The sequence below is a fragment of the Plecotus auritus genome (genome assembly GCF_963455305.1).
Source record: "Plecotus auritus genome assembly, chromosome: 5".
Classification (NCBI taxonomy): Eukaryota; Metazoa; Chordata; class Mammalia; order Chiroptera; family Vespertilionidae; genus Plecotus; species Plecotus auritus.
The window spans coordinates 69,083,641-69,100,913 of NC_137776.1; the positions used below are offsets into that span (position 1 = coordinate 69,083,641).

At 39.7% G+C, this 17,273-nt stretch overlaps 1 protein-coding gene across 3 annotated transcripts in view; it reads right to left on the minus strand.

Moving 5' to 3' along the window:
- ACVR2A (activin A receptor type 2A) overlaps window positions 1–16,915 on the minus strand; it is a 92,531-nt gene extending 75,616 nt beyond the window's left edge. The window contains exons 1-2 of one of the 3 annotated variants that reach the window (XM_080669219.1): window positions 16,716–16,915; window positions 16,199–16,332 (exon numbers count right to left, since the gene is read on the minus strand). In XM_080669219.1, coding sequence (XP_080525345.1) covers window positions 16,199–16,253 — 55 coding nt within the window. In that variant the 5' untranslated portion in view covers window positions 16,254–16,332; window positions 16,716–16,915. The remainder of the gene's footprint in view (window positions 1–16,198; window positions 16,333–16,715) is intronic. The other 2 variants (XM_080669220.1, XM_080669218.1) reach the window with 2 other exon arrangements.
- Window positions 16,916–17,273: the final 358 nt, after the last annotated feature.

Sequence of the window (17,273 nt, forward strand, 5' to 3'; positions counted from 1 at the left end):
TGATATGATAGAGTCCCCTCCTTTCTTACACTATATATGGAGAATCATATCATTCTCCATATGTAGTTCCTAACCATTTTCTTCCAGTGGCCCTGTCCTAATAGTTAAGCCAATTGCCTTTGTCTCAAGCAATCTAGTGAGCTGCCACCAACTGGGGGCTCTTTTGACCTCTGAAACACAATGGTAGTCATACATGGCTTCTTTCCCTACAGGGAAAACACCATGGTGTAATGGACAAAGCCCATATTCTAAAATAAGGTAAGTGTCTGTCTGAATCTCAGTTGTGAAGCTTATTGGCTGCAGGACCCTGTTTTCTCATCTGTAAAACTGGTAACTAAGGTAGCTCAGTACCAGAAACACACTGTAGAAGGCAGTCAGTCAACAGGTTTCCTTTATATTTTTCATTTGGCTCTGACAAAGGATCTCAGGATCAGTATCTCTCAGCATCAGTATCTCAAATCCTTAGAAAACAGGCTGTCAAACTCTGACTACATACCACAGCAAGAAATGCATTTTTCACTGAGACTCAGCATGTAGATAGATATAATCACACACATAACTGATATTTCACAAAATTATACTAACCTTTGCTATGGATAATGCATTCTGATATTCTCTATTTTCTTTCTTTTTCCTCTCCTCTCCTCTATAACCCTTCTCTTCTCATGACTCGTCCCTAATCAGATACATGAATTTCTTTTTAGTCTGGTCACCATACCAACCTAAAGGAGGTCCAGGAAGCAGGGTACTTCCAGGATGCAAATTGCAGCAAGTGAAAGAGAAATCAGGAAATAAGGAAATTCTAATAATGCTAGGAGAAATCCATTTTTCCTCAGACATAATGTTGTTCCTGAGGGTAAAGTTAGTTGTATTGCTTTAATACAGAACAGAGGTAAAACAGGCTTATAGATTGGTCTGGGAACTTAACCAACACATATAACAATGATCTTTATAAGAAAATGCTTCCTAGATTTCAAAGTTTTTGGAACATAATATATTTCTAAGTTGGGGAAGGGGTGCTACTTATACAATGTCCTATGTCAGGGGTTGGTAAACTATCTCCTGCCGGTCAAATACAATCTGCAGCCTGTTTTTGTACAACCCCTGAACAACGGCTTTTACATATTAATAGTTGAAAAAAATCAAAATAATATTTTGTCACACATGAAAATCAAATTTCAGTATCTACACTAATAAGAGTAAGATGCAAATTGACCATACCTTTGCGACACCCACCAGCCAATCAGGCATGAGTATGCAAATTAACCCAACAAAGATGGAGGGTTAATTTGCATACACAGGCACCGCCCCAGCCGCTCCGGGCCTCTGGACAGCATGGGAAGGCAGAAAGGCAGCTCTGGGCCGGAGCAAAAAGGCGGCTCTGACCGGAGCAAAGGCGGTGCCAGCCGCCAGGGAAAGGAAGGCCCGTCCTTGCACGAATCTTCGTGCATCGGGCCTCTAGTCTATCAATAAAGTTTTATTAGAACACAGTCACACTAATTCATTTACATATTGTCCATAACAAATATATGTTAAGTATGTGTCAGACACTGGGGAAACTAGAGTGAATAAGTCAGATATGGTCCCCCTCATAAGTATTAATGGAAGGCAAGTGAAAGAAAAATCTCAGAGAAATAAAAGGCACTTGGTTTGTTGTAGAAACCATCAAAGGGCCAATATGTCAAAAGATGAGGTTGGAGAAGGGCCTTATCAAGCAGTGCCTTTAAAGCCACTGGAAGGAATAGACATTGTCTCGTATTTTACATTCAGTTGTTTATGGAATAAATTACTCTCTACTCCTTTAATAAATCATTGCATTATTACAAATACTTGCAATAATATTTTAAAGTTTCATGTATATATGTATATGCAAGTATGATTGTGTTTGTGTACATAGTCTTTGATCCTCACCGTAATCTTGAGAGGTAGGTATTAGTATTACAAACTCTCCATTTTACAGATGATGAAACTAAATTTATGGAGCTTCCCAAAGTTCACATGGTATATCATCATACCATGGTAAAGAAATGCCCAATACCCAAGTTTTCTCCCTACAGAATGTTTGTTCTTTCTTCTATACCAGCCCAAGACTTGCATAATTAATTACTTTCACTGAATTTGAGATTAAGAACATTCTTACTGCTGTTTGTTAGTTTGTTTTTTAGGAAATCATTCTTTCTAACCAATAGCTACATTTGTACCAATAAGATTAGCTTTTATTTCTATAAACTAGCCCCTAGTGGCCAACCACATAGTCCAATGGTAGAAAATTCTATAATGTGTAACAGACTAGCTCACCTACTCTTCTGCTAATTTAGTTTCCATTTCATGGAAATAAGACTAGTTATCTTATCTAATAAAAGAGTAATATGCAAATTAAGCATCACTCTGCCACACCAACAAGCCACGCTCACCAGCCAATCAGGAGCAAATATGCAAATTAACCCAACCAAGATGGCTTCAGCCACAAAGCGAGCAGGAGGCTTGGGTTTCCCTGGCAATGGAGAAATCCAAGCTTTTTGCACACCCTGGCTGGCCCAGGCCTCCACTTAAGGCTACAAAGTTTCAATTATAGAAGATAAATAAATCCCAACAAAAATGGCGGCAGCCACGGAGCTGGAGAGAGCAGGAGGCTTGAGTTGCCCCCGGTGATGGAGGAAGCCAAGCTCCCGCATCCCTGGCCTGCCTTGGTCTCCACTCAAGGCTACAAAGTTTCAATTATAGAAGATAAATAAATCCCAACAAAAATGGCTGGGGCCACAGAGCAAGCAGGAGGCTTGGCTCCACGCAAGGCTACAAAGTTTCAATTACAGAAGATAAATAAATCCCAGATACCAGGGCCTCCGCTTGGGTTGCCAGGGGGCGTGGCCAGCCTGCAAACCACCAAAGGCCCCTCACCCAGGCCTCCCCACGCCCCAAGGGAACCCCCTCCCTGATCCAGGACACCCTTCAGGGAAAACCAGCTGGCCCCCACCCGTGCACCAAGCCTCTATCCTATCTAAATAAAAGAGTAATGTGCAAATTGACCATCACTCCAACACACAAGATGGCTGCCCCCATGTGGTCAAAGATGGCTGCCCCCATGTGGACACAAGATGGCCACCACAAGATGGCCAGCAGAGGAGGGCAGTTTGGATGGACCAGGTCTGCAAGGGAGGGCAGTTGTGGGTGATCAGGCCAGCAGGGGAGGGCAGTTGGGAGGGACCAGGCCTGCAAGGGAAGGCAGTTGGGGGCAATCAAGCCTGCAGGGGAGGGCAGTTAGGGGTGACCAGGTCGGCAGAGGAGAGAAGTTGGGGGCGACCGGGCCTGCAGGGGAGGGCAGTTGCGGGGGGACCCAGGCCTGCAGGGGAGAGCAGTTGGACATCCCTCTAGGGGTCCCAGATTGGGACAAAGATGGAGGGTTAATTTGCATACACAGGCACCGCCCCAGCCGCTCCGGGCCTCTGGACAGCATGGGAAGGCGAAAAGGCAGCTCTGGGCCGGAGCAAAAAGGCGGCTCCGACCGGAGCAAAGGCGGTGCCAGCCGCCAGGGAAAGGAAGGCCCGTCCTTGCACGAATCTTCGTCCTTGCAGGCTGGGCTGAGGGACACACACCCTCGTGTACGAATTTCGTGCACCGGGCCTCTAGTTAATTATAAAAACATTACTTAATTGGGGCTGCTAAATATATGTTGCTAAATTAACAGGAACTACAATTCTTAGTGGGAGCTATTCTCAGGCTCCTGTAGTGAAAGATAAGATCAAAACTACTCTTCACTAATTCAAAAGGAAAAAACACACTTTTTCTATGACCCTAATCTTTTAACTTGACTCCATCCTTCAGAAGTAAGGATCAACTTGAGTATTCTTCATAAAAATCATTCCGATAGAGAAAATAGTACCTGACAGTTTGTTAGGCCGTCTCACCAGTTAAAGCTCCTAATTTAACTGCTTCTATTATTTCTAGTCTTCTCAGCTAATAGGCAATCTCTATTTACATTTTAACAAACAACATAATTAGCAATTGATTTCCTAATTCAATACCCAAACCAGGTTTATGTCTCTCTAAAGAACTAAGGAAGAGAATTTAAAAAGGTTACCAGGTAAGGTTTGTTATATAATATTTATATAGAATAAAAGGATGGTCAGTAGCTATTCAATCATTTTTCCCTGGTCATTGAGAAAGTTGGTTTATTTTACTTCTGAATGCCTACTAATAAATTGTTTTACTATTACCTTGTCCATCTTGTATCAGTCAGTATCTCACAACTGCCCTTATTTATAATTTATCAGTCTCTTTTAACTTTGACTTTTCATTTCTACCCATATAATTTTAAAGCGTACTTATACAAGTAATGTCAAGTCTTAGCTTAAATAAAAATAATCTGCAAATTCTGTTCACTAATCCTGCAGCATAGAACCTCACTTCCCGGTAACACAAAACCTAGCAACCAGTTCTTTTTCTAGAACTACTTTATCTAAGGTATTAAATAAAATGGCTTACAATACTTACAGGGTGAAACTACACTTCTTTATAGAGGATAGCTTACCAAGGATAATTAGCTTTACCTTCTTCCAAAATGAAAGAAACAAAATGAAAAGAGGCAGCCACCATTATATTTTTAAATTCAGAAAAGTTTAATGTTTCTTCTGGTTTTATCTCTGTGTAATCATGTAGTTTTTCCTAGTCAAAGATGATGCTACTGACCTTCTGCCAATATAAAACTAAGATTTCCCTGCATCAAGCACCAACTGCCCCTCGCACCAACTGCCCCTCCCACCAAAAGTGGAGGCTTGAAATCTTTCACAGACAAAAATATTCAAGCTGACTACTTAAGAGTTAGAGGCCACAGTCCTGAGTAAAATTAATAGCCCATAGTATTAACTATTTATCCTTTCAGCCTTAATTGTAAGACCTTAATAACCTATAAAGATATCAAATTCCTGAGAATCAAGATACAAAATACGCAGTTTCTACTTCTGAATCTTCAACCATACCAACAATATACTATCTTAGATGTTTACAACCATTAAGAGGTGATCTAATGAAAAAATAGACATTTGAAAATAAGTAAAGCCAAAGTTCCCGATAGAAATCGGAATGCTTTGTAAATAAGAATATAAAGTAGCAGATGCCCAAAATCTGAAGATAGAAATTTGCCACAAAAATTCAATAGCCTCGTCTGTTTTTTTCTCTTCTTTTTGAGGTGTCTGTTTTTAAGACATTGTATTCACATTTCTCATGTGCACAATAAACGCATCCATTTCTTTTTAAGTAATAATAAGTAGGAAAAAGTGGAGTGACTAAGAGGGAAGACTGGTAAGTGTAGGCAAGTTTTAAAATACAGAGAATGTTCAAAGCTAGAAGGGATCTTGGAGAGTCTCTCTAGCTTAGGTTGATGTAATAGACTCCTAACTGGTCTCACCTCTTCACCCCTACATCCTTTCACTGTATTTCCAGGTTGCTGCCAAAGTGATCCTAACATAACCCAGATCTAGCTTCTCCTTAAAACTTGTTGCTGTCCCTCCCCTCTGGATTTCATTCTAACACCTTCCCACACCGGATCATAACCCCTGCATGATCTTGTCCCTGACTCTCTCCAATCCCATCCCTGCATTCATTTCTTCAGACAGCCAAATATTTATTGAGCTTCTACTATGCCAGAAACTGTGCCATCCCTTAGGGGTATTGAGATGAAGGTGAGAGGTGGCTCACCCTCTCTCAGAGCCGACACACTAGTAGTGAAAAGGGCAGATAATAAATAGGTAGATAAATAAACTAAGTAGTAATTAGACTGTGACATGTGATGCAAGACAAACAATCACTCTCTCAGGACCCTATTTGTTTCTGTTACTACACATATGACAATATGTAATTATTCATTCACTGGATTACTTACTTTATGACTGTAAGCTCTATTAGGACATAATCACGTCTGTCTTATTCCCTGTTGCATCCCAAGCACTTAGTACAGTGTCTAGCATGTAGTTCACTATTTACTAATTAAATTATTTCATCCTCTTTAATTTAGAGATAAATGGGGTTTCAGTGGTTGCCAAGGTCAAAGAAGAGTAAGTAGGAAAGAAGGAATTTGAATGAGAGACTCCAAAATTTTAGTCCAAAATATCACACCACATTCAAAATATTGATCTCAAAACTGGAAGATCATGTTTTCAAAGCTTATAGCTGTTACCCAAAACAGACTTGAGAATCTTTCCAAACTTGAGTTTTACATGAAAAATTTTAAAACACTGAATTAAGACTTAAATAAAATTGTCTAAGAAAAATATTTTAAATTATAACAAATAAATAGAGATGAAGATTTACTCCAATGTTTCCTTTTAATGCATGCTAGAACAATAAGATCTTAAAGAACTTGTAAAAGAACCATGATATCTGAATGTTCTAGATATTTCCTGGCACCTATTTGTCACTTGATATCGACATTTTCTCTGGCTGAACCATGTAGACTATTATCTCACATTAACTGATAAGGAATTTACCAGCAAATTTAAAATATCACCCAAGAAGTGACTCTACATTTTTAAATGTTTTACACACTACACGCTACATTTTTAAAAATAAAACTTAAAGATAGGTTAAAAATTCACACTTACAGGGGTGGGCAAAAGTAGGTTTATAGTTTAAATGTTTTACACACATTTTAAAAGACAGGCTAGACACTAACATATATAGGAGTGGACAAAAGTAGGTTTGCAGTTGGAATACAAAGAATAAATAATAATACAAGAATAAACTGTTTCATGTACTCACAACTGTAAACCTACTTTTGCCCACCTCATATATGTAAAATCTATGAACTAGCTATGTGTTATGTGGTACATTAATTCACTTATAACATATTGATTTACAATTTTTTTAAATTCTCAGAGTTTTAGGAACTTGCCAAGATCTCATAACTCGCCCATGCCCCTTCCTCTTGAAATAATGCCTTAGAACAAGCTTGACTGCCTGGCTGGTTTGGCTCAGTGGATAGAGCGTTGGCCTTCAGACTGAAAAGTCCCGGGTTCGATTCCAGTCAAGGGCATGAACCTTGGTTGTGGGCACATCCCCAGTAGAAGGTGTGCAGGAGGCAGCTGATCGATGTTTCTCTCTCATCGATGTTTCTAACTATCCCTCTCCCTTCCTCTCTGTAAAAAAATCAATAAAATACATTAAAAAAAGAACAAGCTTGATTTATCATATATAATCATAAAGATGTGAAGACCAACAGATCTTTCCTAATAATTAAGGTCTCATTTCTATAAAATATAAATTATAAAGTTAGTAATAATAACCAGAAAAAAACATCCTACCTCAAAGCTTTATCCTATATAATAGGCAAATTGACCGAACGGCTGAACAGCAGAACGACCATCCAGATGACCATCCAGACGACCATCAGGAAGACCATCCGGGATACCACACTATGACACTCACTGGCACCAGGCCAGCTAAGGCAGGTGAGATGTGATTGTTTGGAGGCCCGGCCATCGCCCCATGATCGCCCCGCAGAGGGAGGCCCAGGCCACCGGCTGGCGAGGTGATCAGTTGGGGGGCTCCATGATTGCCCCAAAGAGGGAGGCCCAGGCCACTGACGGGCAGGCTGTGGCAGATGGGCAGGGCCTCCCCGTGCGAGAAAAGCCCGGGTCCTGGGTGCCAGTGGTCAGAGGGAAGGCCTACTTTTGCACGAATTTCGTGCATCGGGCTTCTAGTATACTGATAAGCTTAATCTTTTAAAAAGCAACAGCTCCCTACATGGGTCCTTCTAATAATTATCTTATTGCTTTACATTTATTTTCTTCAGCAACATTAGAGAATAAAATGATTCCCAATGTGACTTTAGCTACTAAGGAAATAGTCTACCAAAGAAAAAAGAGCTTTTATCTAGTCCAAAAGAATGGCTATTAAAAAGGTTTAGGATTCAGGCATGAATAGCAAATATCACATCAGAAAATTTCTAAATCTACTTCTATAGAACAGTGTAATTTACTGTGAGGAAAATGACTCATGTAGATTTCAAAGAATACTTAAACACAAACAACATATTGAGCCACTTGTGCTCAGAATTCTTTAACTCGACAGCACAATGGATACATACCCATCAAACAATGTCTCTGCCCTTTAAAAGAATAGTACATGCTATCGTGTGTTTTATGTGCTCTTATTTTTCCAAATCTAAGTCTGTATTTTCATTCATGCTTATAATATAAACTCATATCTATGTTTAGAATTTCTTTTGTTATGAAAGTGATTCCTCTTTTCTTCTGGCTTGTTATTTCTTTATCAATTTTATTTAGTAGTGCTACCATACTACCTAAATCTTCAGGCTGCTTTTCTGTCCTATACGCTACATATATGTATTTGGGACATCAATCATGATCATATCATCCACTCCTATCTCCTCTAACTTTTAATTACTTTTCCTTTGGACTTAACCCCCCTCAACTGAGATTATTCTACTTCTTCAAGCAATTCTAAACATCTTTTCATCTTATAAATCTCTTCTTTATATTTAGGCAAAATTCCTGCATTCTAACGTGCCTTTTATCCATAATCAAGTTTACTCACAAATGCCCTCTATGTTTCTTATCCTATTTTGTACCTTTTCCTTCATATTAAGATGAATAACCTTCTCAACCTCCTGCCAAGACATTTTTTTCCCTATTATTAGGATCTATATTTTCCAGCAAGCCTTTCCTAAATGAAAAAAATCTGAACTCTTCAAACTTACAACTAATTTTGTTTTAGCACCTTTGTGTGTGCTTAATTCATCCAACTGGTCCAGAAGAAAGAACAACTCAGCCACAGCAGGTCTATGTTCTCCCTCAGGATCAGTTTTCCCTCAATTCTGTATCTAATTATATGTTCTCTACTGTAGATTAAATAATGAGCATATTTTTTCAGTGCACACTATTTTTAATTGCAAATATTTACTTATTCAGCTTCCTTCTCTATTTAAGAATAGAATAAGAGATTGGTGAACTAGGTCAGTATTTTTTGGGAGTTTAGTACCCATTGATCATGGAATTAATTAATGGGTCATAATAAAAATTTTTTAAATACACTGAATATAAAAATAAATAAGTGTCCTGCACACAGTATGAGTTAGTTCATAAAACTTCAATTTCTGATACATATTTATGTATATGGGAACTGAATCATGATGCAATGTGTATTTCTTATTACAGTTATGATAAAAAAAGTTGAAAGTCACTGAGCTTGAAGATCTCTAAGATGCCTTCTAAATCTACATGATTCAAATTATATTAAAAGAGATAGTGTAAGGATCAGAGACAGCATTTTTTTTTTAATGAAGAGAACATAATGATAACAAAAAAAACCAACAAAATCATTTTTTCTTAATAAAATGTCACTATTAAACTCTAACCTTAAAATTAAAGAATTATAAAGCTTTTAGAGTAGAAAAAAAGTTCAGAGATCATCTAATCCAACTTTACCACTTTAATACACTAAAAACTCAGGCCCAAAAATGAAAAAAATTCACTTCATTTGTTCAATAAACATTTCTTGAGCACCTACTGAATGCCAGGTTTAGGACGGGTCTGTGAAAAAAAAAAAAGAGAGAGATCTTTGAACAGCTCATAGTCTAAAGTGCATATAGGTGAGTATGCACTTGCAATAATTACTGGAATCAAGGTAATTTACAAAGTATAAGAAAACAGAAAGCAACTCTCAATCTAGGTTGAGTGGCAGAGAAAATGTTTCTAAAGAGGTGATACTTCTCAGTCTTAAAAACAAGGAGTTAGCCAGGGAAAGGAGGAAGAAATAACTTGTACAAAAAGGTACCATACTGATATACAATAAAGGATAATACATTCAGGAAACAGCAAGTCGAGTTTGTATAGCTGGAATATAGGACTCATGCTGGGGAGGAGCCACAGCAGAACACCTAACACTTATGTGACATTTAAACTTCAAAACAGTCTGTGGGGTAGGCACTATTAATATCCCCATTTTGTAGATGACAAAACAAGCACAAAAGGTGAAGTGATTTACCCAACGTTAAGTTGAGAAGCCAATATGTAAAACATGAAAACCAAGGAAGTCTAACTCCAGAGCCTATACTCTTAGCCACTATCCTAAGGGGTTAGAGAAAAGAGGCAAGAATCAAATGATAAAGAACTTCGTATGCCATTCTAACACTTAGATTTTATGCTAAAGGTGGCTCAACAGTCAGTGAAAGGTTTTAAGCAGGAATTATATATACAGATTTATTTTTTAATGAGGTCAATCTAGCAGCTATGTGGATGGACTGGAAGAGAAAGTAGTAACAAGGAACTAGCTAGTCTTAGCTAGAAAGGTACTACAATTATTCAGGTAAGAAAAATGATGATGAGCTGGACAGTGGCAGTGCTGGCACCGGAACCCAAGCCTAATGACCACCACAACCACATTCCTGTCCACTATCCATAAGAACCTCCCAATTTTTTCCCTTGAGCCCACCATTCTAACAGTATAAGAAATCCAACCTTGCCCTGATGGCTCAATTGGTTGGAGTGTCATCCTTTATATCAAAAGGTTGTGGGTTTAATCTCCAGTCAGGGCACTTATGGGAGGCAAGATCAGTGTTTCTCTCTCTCCCTCCCTTCGTCTGTCTCCCTCTCTAAAATGAATAAACATATCCTCAGGTGAGGATAGGTGGGAGAGAGAGAGAGAGAGAGAGAGAGAGAGAGAGAGAGAGAGAGAGAGAGAGAGAGAGACCGAGACCCAACCTCAGAGACAACACATTCCCTTTAGGCCCCTTTATTAAACAAAACCTGACCACTTGATGCATTAGGTATATGAAAGTGACTAACAGAAATCTAGTTGAAGAATGAAGGGAAGTCAATTGTGCACTATAGTAGTTTTCTTTCTTTCTTTCTTTTTTTATATGTTTTTATTGATTTCAGAGAGAGGAAAGGAGAGGGAGAGAGAGAGAGAAACATGGATGAGAGAGAAACATAGATTAGCTGCCTCCTGCACACACAGCACCTACTGGGGATGGAACCTGCAACCCAAGTATATGCCCTGACAGAAATCGAACCACAAAACCTCCTGGTGCATGGGTCAACACTCAACCAACTGAGCCATACCAGTTGGGCTTACCCTCTTGACTTCTCCTTCTCCTTCCTCTATACACTATTCCTGGAACTTTCATGTTCAATAGTCAATTTAAAATCAATGTTCTGTCTAGACATGACTATTATAACCAAACAGAATTAAATTTACTACAGAGGAAAACTCTAATGTGGTCCCAGCTGTGGCAATAAATATACTCTCTGGCCTGGTCAAATTCTGGTTTAAACAGAGATGAATAAATATTAACAAGAGGTAGACTTTTTGAAAGCAACAAAAAATTAAAGAATACCAGAATATTAAAAAAGGAATAAGAGCAATATAAAAGTTTGATAAAGCCATTTGATTGCAAGACAGTAACACTACTCCCAAGTGTGTGTGTGGTATTCCAGATACCAACAAATTAAAGAAGAGTGGAAAAGATTATTTGGTCAATTCTCAAGCATTCTAAATTTAATCCATTTTCATTTAAACCATGGATGAGACCTCTGGAGGCACATGATGTTAAACCACGAGTGGGTTCCATAAGCAAACAGCCTACAGTATAAGGACCTACAGAAGGACTGGAGGAACTATAAAGAAAATTAATGAAATGAGTTACAAGATAAGGAACAAACAGTGAAGGAATTCTAGTGATCTCAATGTCAAGCATTGTGTACCTTACCTAGCTTACTATCTGAGGGGCACCATGACAAATGGCAATGTAAGAGGAAAATAAAAAGAAAAAATTAAATCACAGATTTATGAGACACCAAAGATAAGAAATAAGAGGACATACAAAAGTAAAAAAGCAACAAAACAGTTTTAGAATCTAAAGGGACAATTTAAAGATTAAAACTTCTTTTGGTTTAGTTATGGTTTACTTCTCATTAAACAGTGATTCTGATAGACCCAAAAGGTGAGATGTCAGTAATATCAGAGATATATATATGGGAGGTGTGTTACAAAGACAATATGAGGCTTATTTGCATACTTTTTGTGGGAGTGACTTCAGAATTTTTCCTCTCACTGGTGTAATGCTATTTAATGTAAGAGTTTCACTGTAATTCTTAACCTGGTTGGCTGACTTCAAAACAGTAAGCACTTATTAATTATGGTCAAATTTTAACCTTAAAGAGGACAAGAGTCTATTAATAGATTATAGAATATTATTTAGTATAGCCTAAATGAGCCTAATGGTAACCAAAAACCTGCAAGAAAATTATGTAATTATGAAATCACTTTAAAAGTTCCTTGAAATTAAAGTTAGCTAGACAAAAAAATATATATCCTTTAAAAAAAAAAAACAAACAGAATTTACACCTTGAACCATTCAGGAATCATGCAATAGTGGACATATTTCTTCCATAAGAAACTTAATAAAACTTTCAGGCATCATGTTAAATACACACTACACACACAAACACACCCTGATGCCACCATTCAGCCCAGGCAGTAAGGATAAAAGGAAATATCCTTAAAAACAATTATTATGGCAAAAAAAAACTACTGGATCAAAAGCAAATATAATTAAACTAGATAAACTGACCAATCATTCATCATATCCATGAATATGCAATCTTCATGAGCACTCCGTAACAAATGATTAGAATTTATTCCTAACAATCAGCAAAGTATTTTTAGTAAAGTATAATAGGATGAAATAATGTATATACCTATAGTCTATTTCTCTAATCATTCTAATTTTTAAAGATAGTGAAAAAAATGAAAACTCTTAAACTCTCTCACCTGGAGATCATCAATACCATGTACTTACAAAATTTAGATCACTGGAGGAGTAGCAGAACCCCTTTACTAACATACTAATGCTTTTAAAAATTAAAAGTTTAAAGTAGAGCTTCTCCACCTCAACACTACTGTCATTTTAAGCTAGATAATTCTTTGTTATGGAAGGCTGTGCAGTGTATTATAGGATGATTAGCATTATCCCTGCCCTCCTCTACCCACTAGATGCCAGTATCACACCCTCCCCTCCTTTCCTGTAGTTGGGACAACCAAAAATGTCTCCAAATGTCCCCTGGGGTAGAGGTGCATGGGTAGGGAGCAAAAATTACCCAAGCTTGAGACTATTGGCTTCTCATAAATAAGTAAAAATTCAAAATGAATGGGAAGATCCCAGGAGGTGGTGGATATTTTGTTTCCCTTCTGCTCTTGATGTTCCACTATATTATATTTGAATTTGATCACAGCCTACATTTAAGAGATTCTGCCTTTTAGAAAACAAAGCATTTAATATCTATCATTTGTTAGCCAAAGTTCAGAAGAGTCCCAGAAGATTCACTGCACTGCCAATTCTCCCTCCAACCACACACTTACAGAAATACACACAGTATTGCCTAGTTGAACAAAAGAAAATGCACATATTACTTTATTTTCATTTCTTATTTCATCAAATATATGGACCAGACTAGCTCCAAAGGAATTCTCAACGTATTCAATGCAACTCAAATAGTACCACAATAGTTTCATCACTTTAGGTAGGATAAAACCAAGAACTAGAGCAAGTATTAAACTCATCCTCATATTTTAACAAATTGTGGAGAAAAGGTACAAATTAACCACAATGCTTTTAAAAACAAAACAACTAAGTAAGTTTCTGTTTGAAAAAAAAAAAAAGCTGAGGAGGAATGAAAAAAAAAAATCAAAATCAAAGGGAATCTGTAGACATTTCTGGATGAGGGCAAAACTCAAAAATGTTTCCCCTGGAATGAGAGGAGGAAATTACACACTTGGCCATACCCTACAGGAACAGTCTGTATAATCAGTCTCCAGTGTGCATACCATGGAATGGAAACTGAAAAATAAAAATGCACAAAATACTAAAGAAAACAGTAAACATCCATCCTCAACACCTGAAATAAATTTGTTCTTTACTACTAATCTCCAGCTGATTGAAAATATTCAAATATCCAGAAACAAAAAACTGAAAACCTGAAAAAAAATTTTAATTTTCATAAAAATTGTCATCCTCATGCCAGATTACAAATTACATAGAAAAATCAAATAGGAAAAGAAACATAATAACCCCTTTTTAAAGTGCATTTGATTCACAACAAAAGCTCTTAAAAAGCAGACACTTTAAGTTCTAATAATCTTCATGTATAAATAAGAATTAAAGTCTTTAAGATTAGTTCAATTATCTTCAATAGAATACTTTATTCAACTAAGAACATTTACTTAAAAAAACTATGCAACAATATATAATATCAGTTTAATGTAAGTAGAATATGTATATACTCTATAGCAACAAACTACTTTATTTCAGAATTTTAGCTATTAACCCTCCTGGCCCAGTGAAAATACTCCTACAAGAAACGAATGCTCAATTCTTTTTTTCTCCCAAACCAAGCAGAGGAAGCTGTAAGATCTGTAGTAGCAGCCTGCTTTTCCAGAAGTAATACCTTGAGACTGCTCAAGAATAACCTCCTTCACCAATGAGTGTGACTCAGGTGAGCTTGGGAGGGAATAATGTCCACTATTCTTTGGTCAGTGGCCATGATGCCCCTCCTCCTCAAGGGCAGGAGATCAGAAAGAGGGATTTGAACAAGAGGAGTTCACCAACCAGAACATATAGGAGCAGGGGAGAAAGAGTACTACTGGAAAAATAAAACCCTCATGGTTAAGTCATGTCACAAAAGCCAGAGGTTTAATGTTATCAAGGTATTCATTCCTTTTAGAGAGACCATTGTTTATCTTCCTCTCCAAACGTGCACAAAAAGAACTGTCAGCCTGCCTTAAGCATGCACCTTCTTCCATTTAAACAGACATGATTCTTTTGGTTAATCTCTGGCAATGATCGCCATTTCACAACACATTCAGCCCACCCGGAACTGATCAATACCACTACAGACATAAGACTAGACTTTATCCATTTATTAACCACAAGGAAATGTACCATTCAGCAAAATTCTATACATTACAAAAGATTCTATTAAAAAGGGGGGCGGGGAGGATGGACACACACACACACACACACACACACACACACACACACCCACAGAGGTACACAAAGAAAAGACTACCACCCTCTAATTTCCCTGAGGCAAATGAGATAAAGACGTGGCCATAAAACCTGTCAATTCCAATCCCCCACCCCCACCCCATAATTCTATCTCACAACCTAGTAACTGATTTTTTAATTTTACGATAAATAAATCCATTGCGACTTTAAAATTGTTCATCTATGCAACTAACTCTTGTTATGTACATTTGCACACCTCTGAGCTAGATGACACATTTACAGAATTTCAAATACAAAAGCCTAGCTAGTTTTCCAACCACTGGTTGCAACCACAGAAGGTTCTCACAAAATCAAAATTTCAAATACAAAAGGGCCAGATTATTCTTCCAACCTTGAGCCAAAACCTACTTTATGAATACAGTGTATTTGACAGTATGAACAATTTCAAATGGGCTATTCTAACCCGAAAACAATGCTTCAATACAACGCGTTTAAAATAAGTATTCCGTAGGTAAGCAAAATCTATGCCAGACAGAGCACATAAATGGTGGTTGAAAGCCAGCACATTACCAACACAGCGGCATACCTCTTCTGCACTGGGTTATAGTTAATACTCCAACAACTACAACTATTTTTAACACTGCTGGACACTGAAGTTGAAGGAAACGTGAGGGGAGACCCGATGAAATTGCTGATATGATCCATTGTTTCTCACGGTCAAAATTAAGTAGCAACTGACTCGATCTCTACCGTGATAGTCACTGGTGGAGCACTAATTAAAAGATGATTTTTAAAAAAATACACCCTTATTTTGGAGAATGCCTCACTAAATGACATGTTAGAATCTGCCCTTCAGATCTCAAACCTGTGCATAAATTGTTACTTGTGGTATTTGCGGCTTAATTGCAACCCAACCGGCGCTGTCATCCAGTGTTATGGCCACAAAACCATGACTTTCTCACTTCCACAACAACAGAGCAGTCAGCCTTATCAGTTAGCAACCTCACTCAACACCAGGAAAATGCATGGAGGTTTCCAGATCCCAATCAGACCTGGGGGGTGGCAGCCGAGGGGCTCGGGGTGGGGGGTAATGTTCCCCCGGCTCCACCGGAGCTCGCCGGCCCACAGGGCGGCCGCCGGCGCGCACGGCGGCTGCAGCCCGCCAGCTCGGGCACCTACCTGAAGAACAGGAGATAAGAAAGACGGCGAACGCCAACTTTGCAGCAGCTCCCATGTTCCCGAGGCGCCGAGGAAGCCGTAGCAAGTTCTCGCTAGATATCCAGTTCCCTGGGTCTTCCTCGGAGACAAACCTCCTGGTGTAAAATCAACCGTCATAAAACATATTCGGAAGCCCCGATCAAAAAACGTTCACGGGTTTTAAAAAAAAAAAAAAAAAAAAAAAGGAGAGAAAAAGAAAAAAAAGAGGGGAGAAAAAAAAGAGCACAACAATAAAAAAAAAAATGCACCACGGGGGAAAAACCGCCACACACACCCACAACACACAAAACCGAACCACGAGAAGCCAACAACAACAAAAGCAGGTTTAAATCACTGTCAAAATCACTGTCAGCGCCGCTCGCCTCGCGGGTCTCTTGGAACAAAACGCCAGGCTGAGGCGACGAGGCGGCGGCGGCGGCGGCGTTCGCAGCCGCCCGGACAGTCCGGGAACCGAGCTGGGTCCGACGTCCGGACCGACCTTCAACCCGGACACCCAAGTCCGCGGACCTCTGAGGGCCGAGCTCGCAGCAGCGGCGGCCCAGGAGACGGCGGCGTGGGGACGAAGCGGCAGGCGGCGGCGGCGGTCCAGGCGGCGGCCAAGTTCTGGTCCAGGCGCTGGCTCCGGCTCCGGGCTCCGAGCTCGGCCGCGTTTTCGGTCCCCTGGCCTCCGCCGGCCCCGCCCCCTGGACTTCCGGTTCCGGTCCGAAGCTGGAAGGCAGGCTTGGTGGAGGAACGCTCCGCGGCAGCGGCGGTGGCGGCTGCGGGGCGCTACGCGCGTACCGGGCCGGGAGCGCGAGGAGATTGTGGGGCTGGCGAGGCGGGCGCGGGGGAGAAGTAGCGAGCGAGGGCGGGGCCGGGAGGACGCGGAGGCGGGGCCGACAGAGGCGCGCTACCGCCAGGCCGGGGCGTCCGGCCTGCTCGGCCGGCGGGGCTGCGGGCTCCGGGCTCCGGGCTCCTGGCTCCTGGGGGTGGGCGGGTCGAGGCGGTGGGCGGTGGGAACACCTGGTGCCTTAACCGCGCCACACCGGCCTTTGTG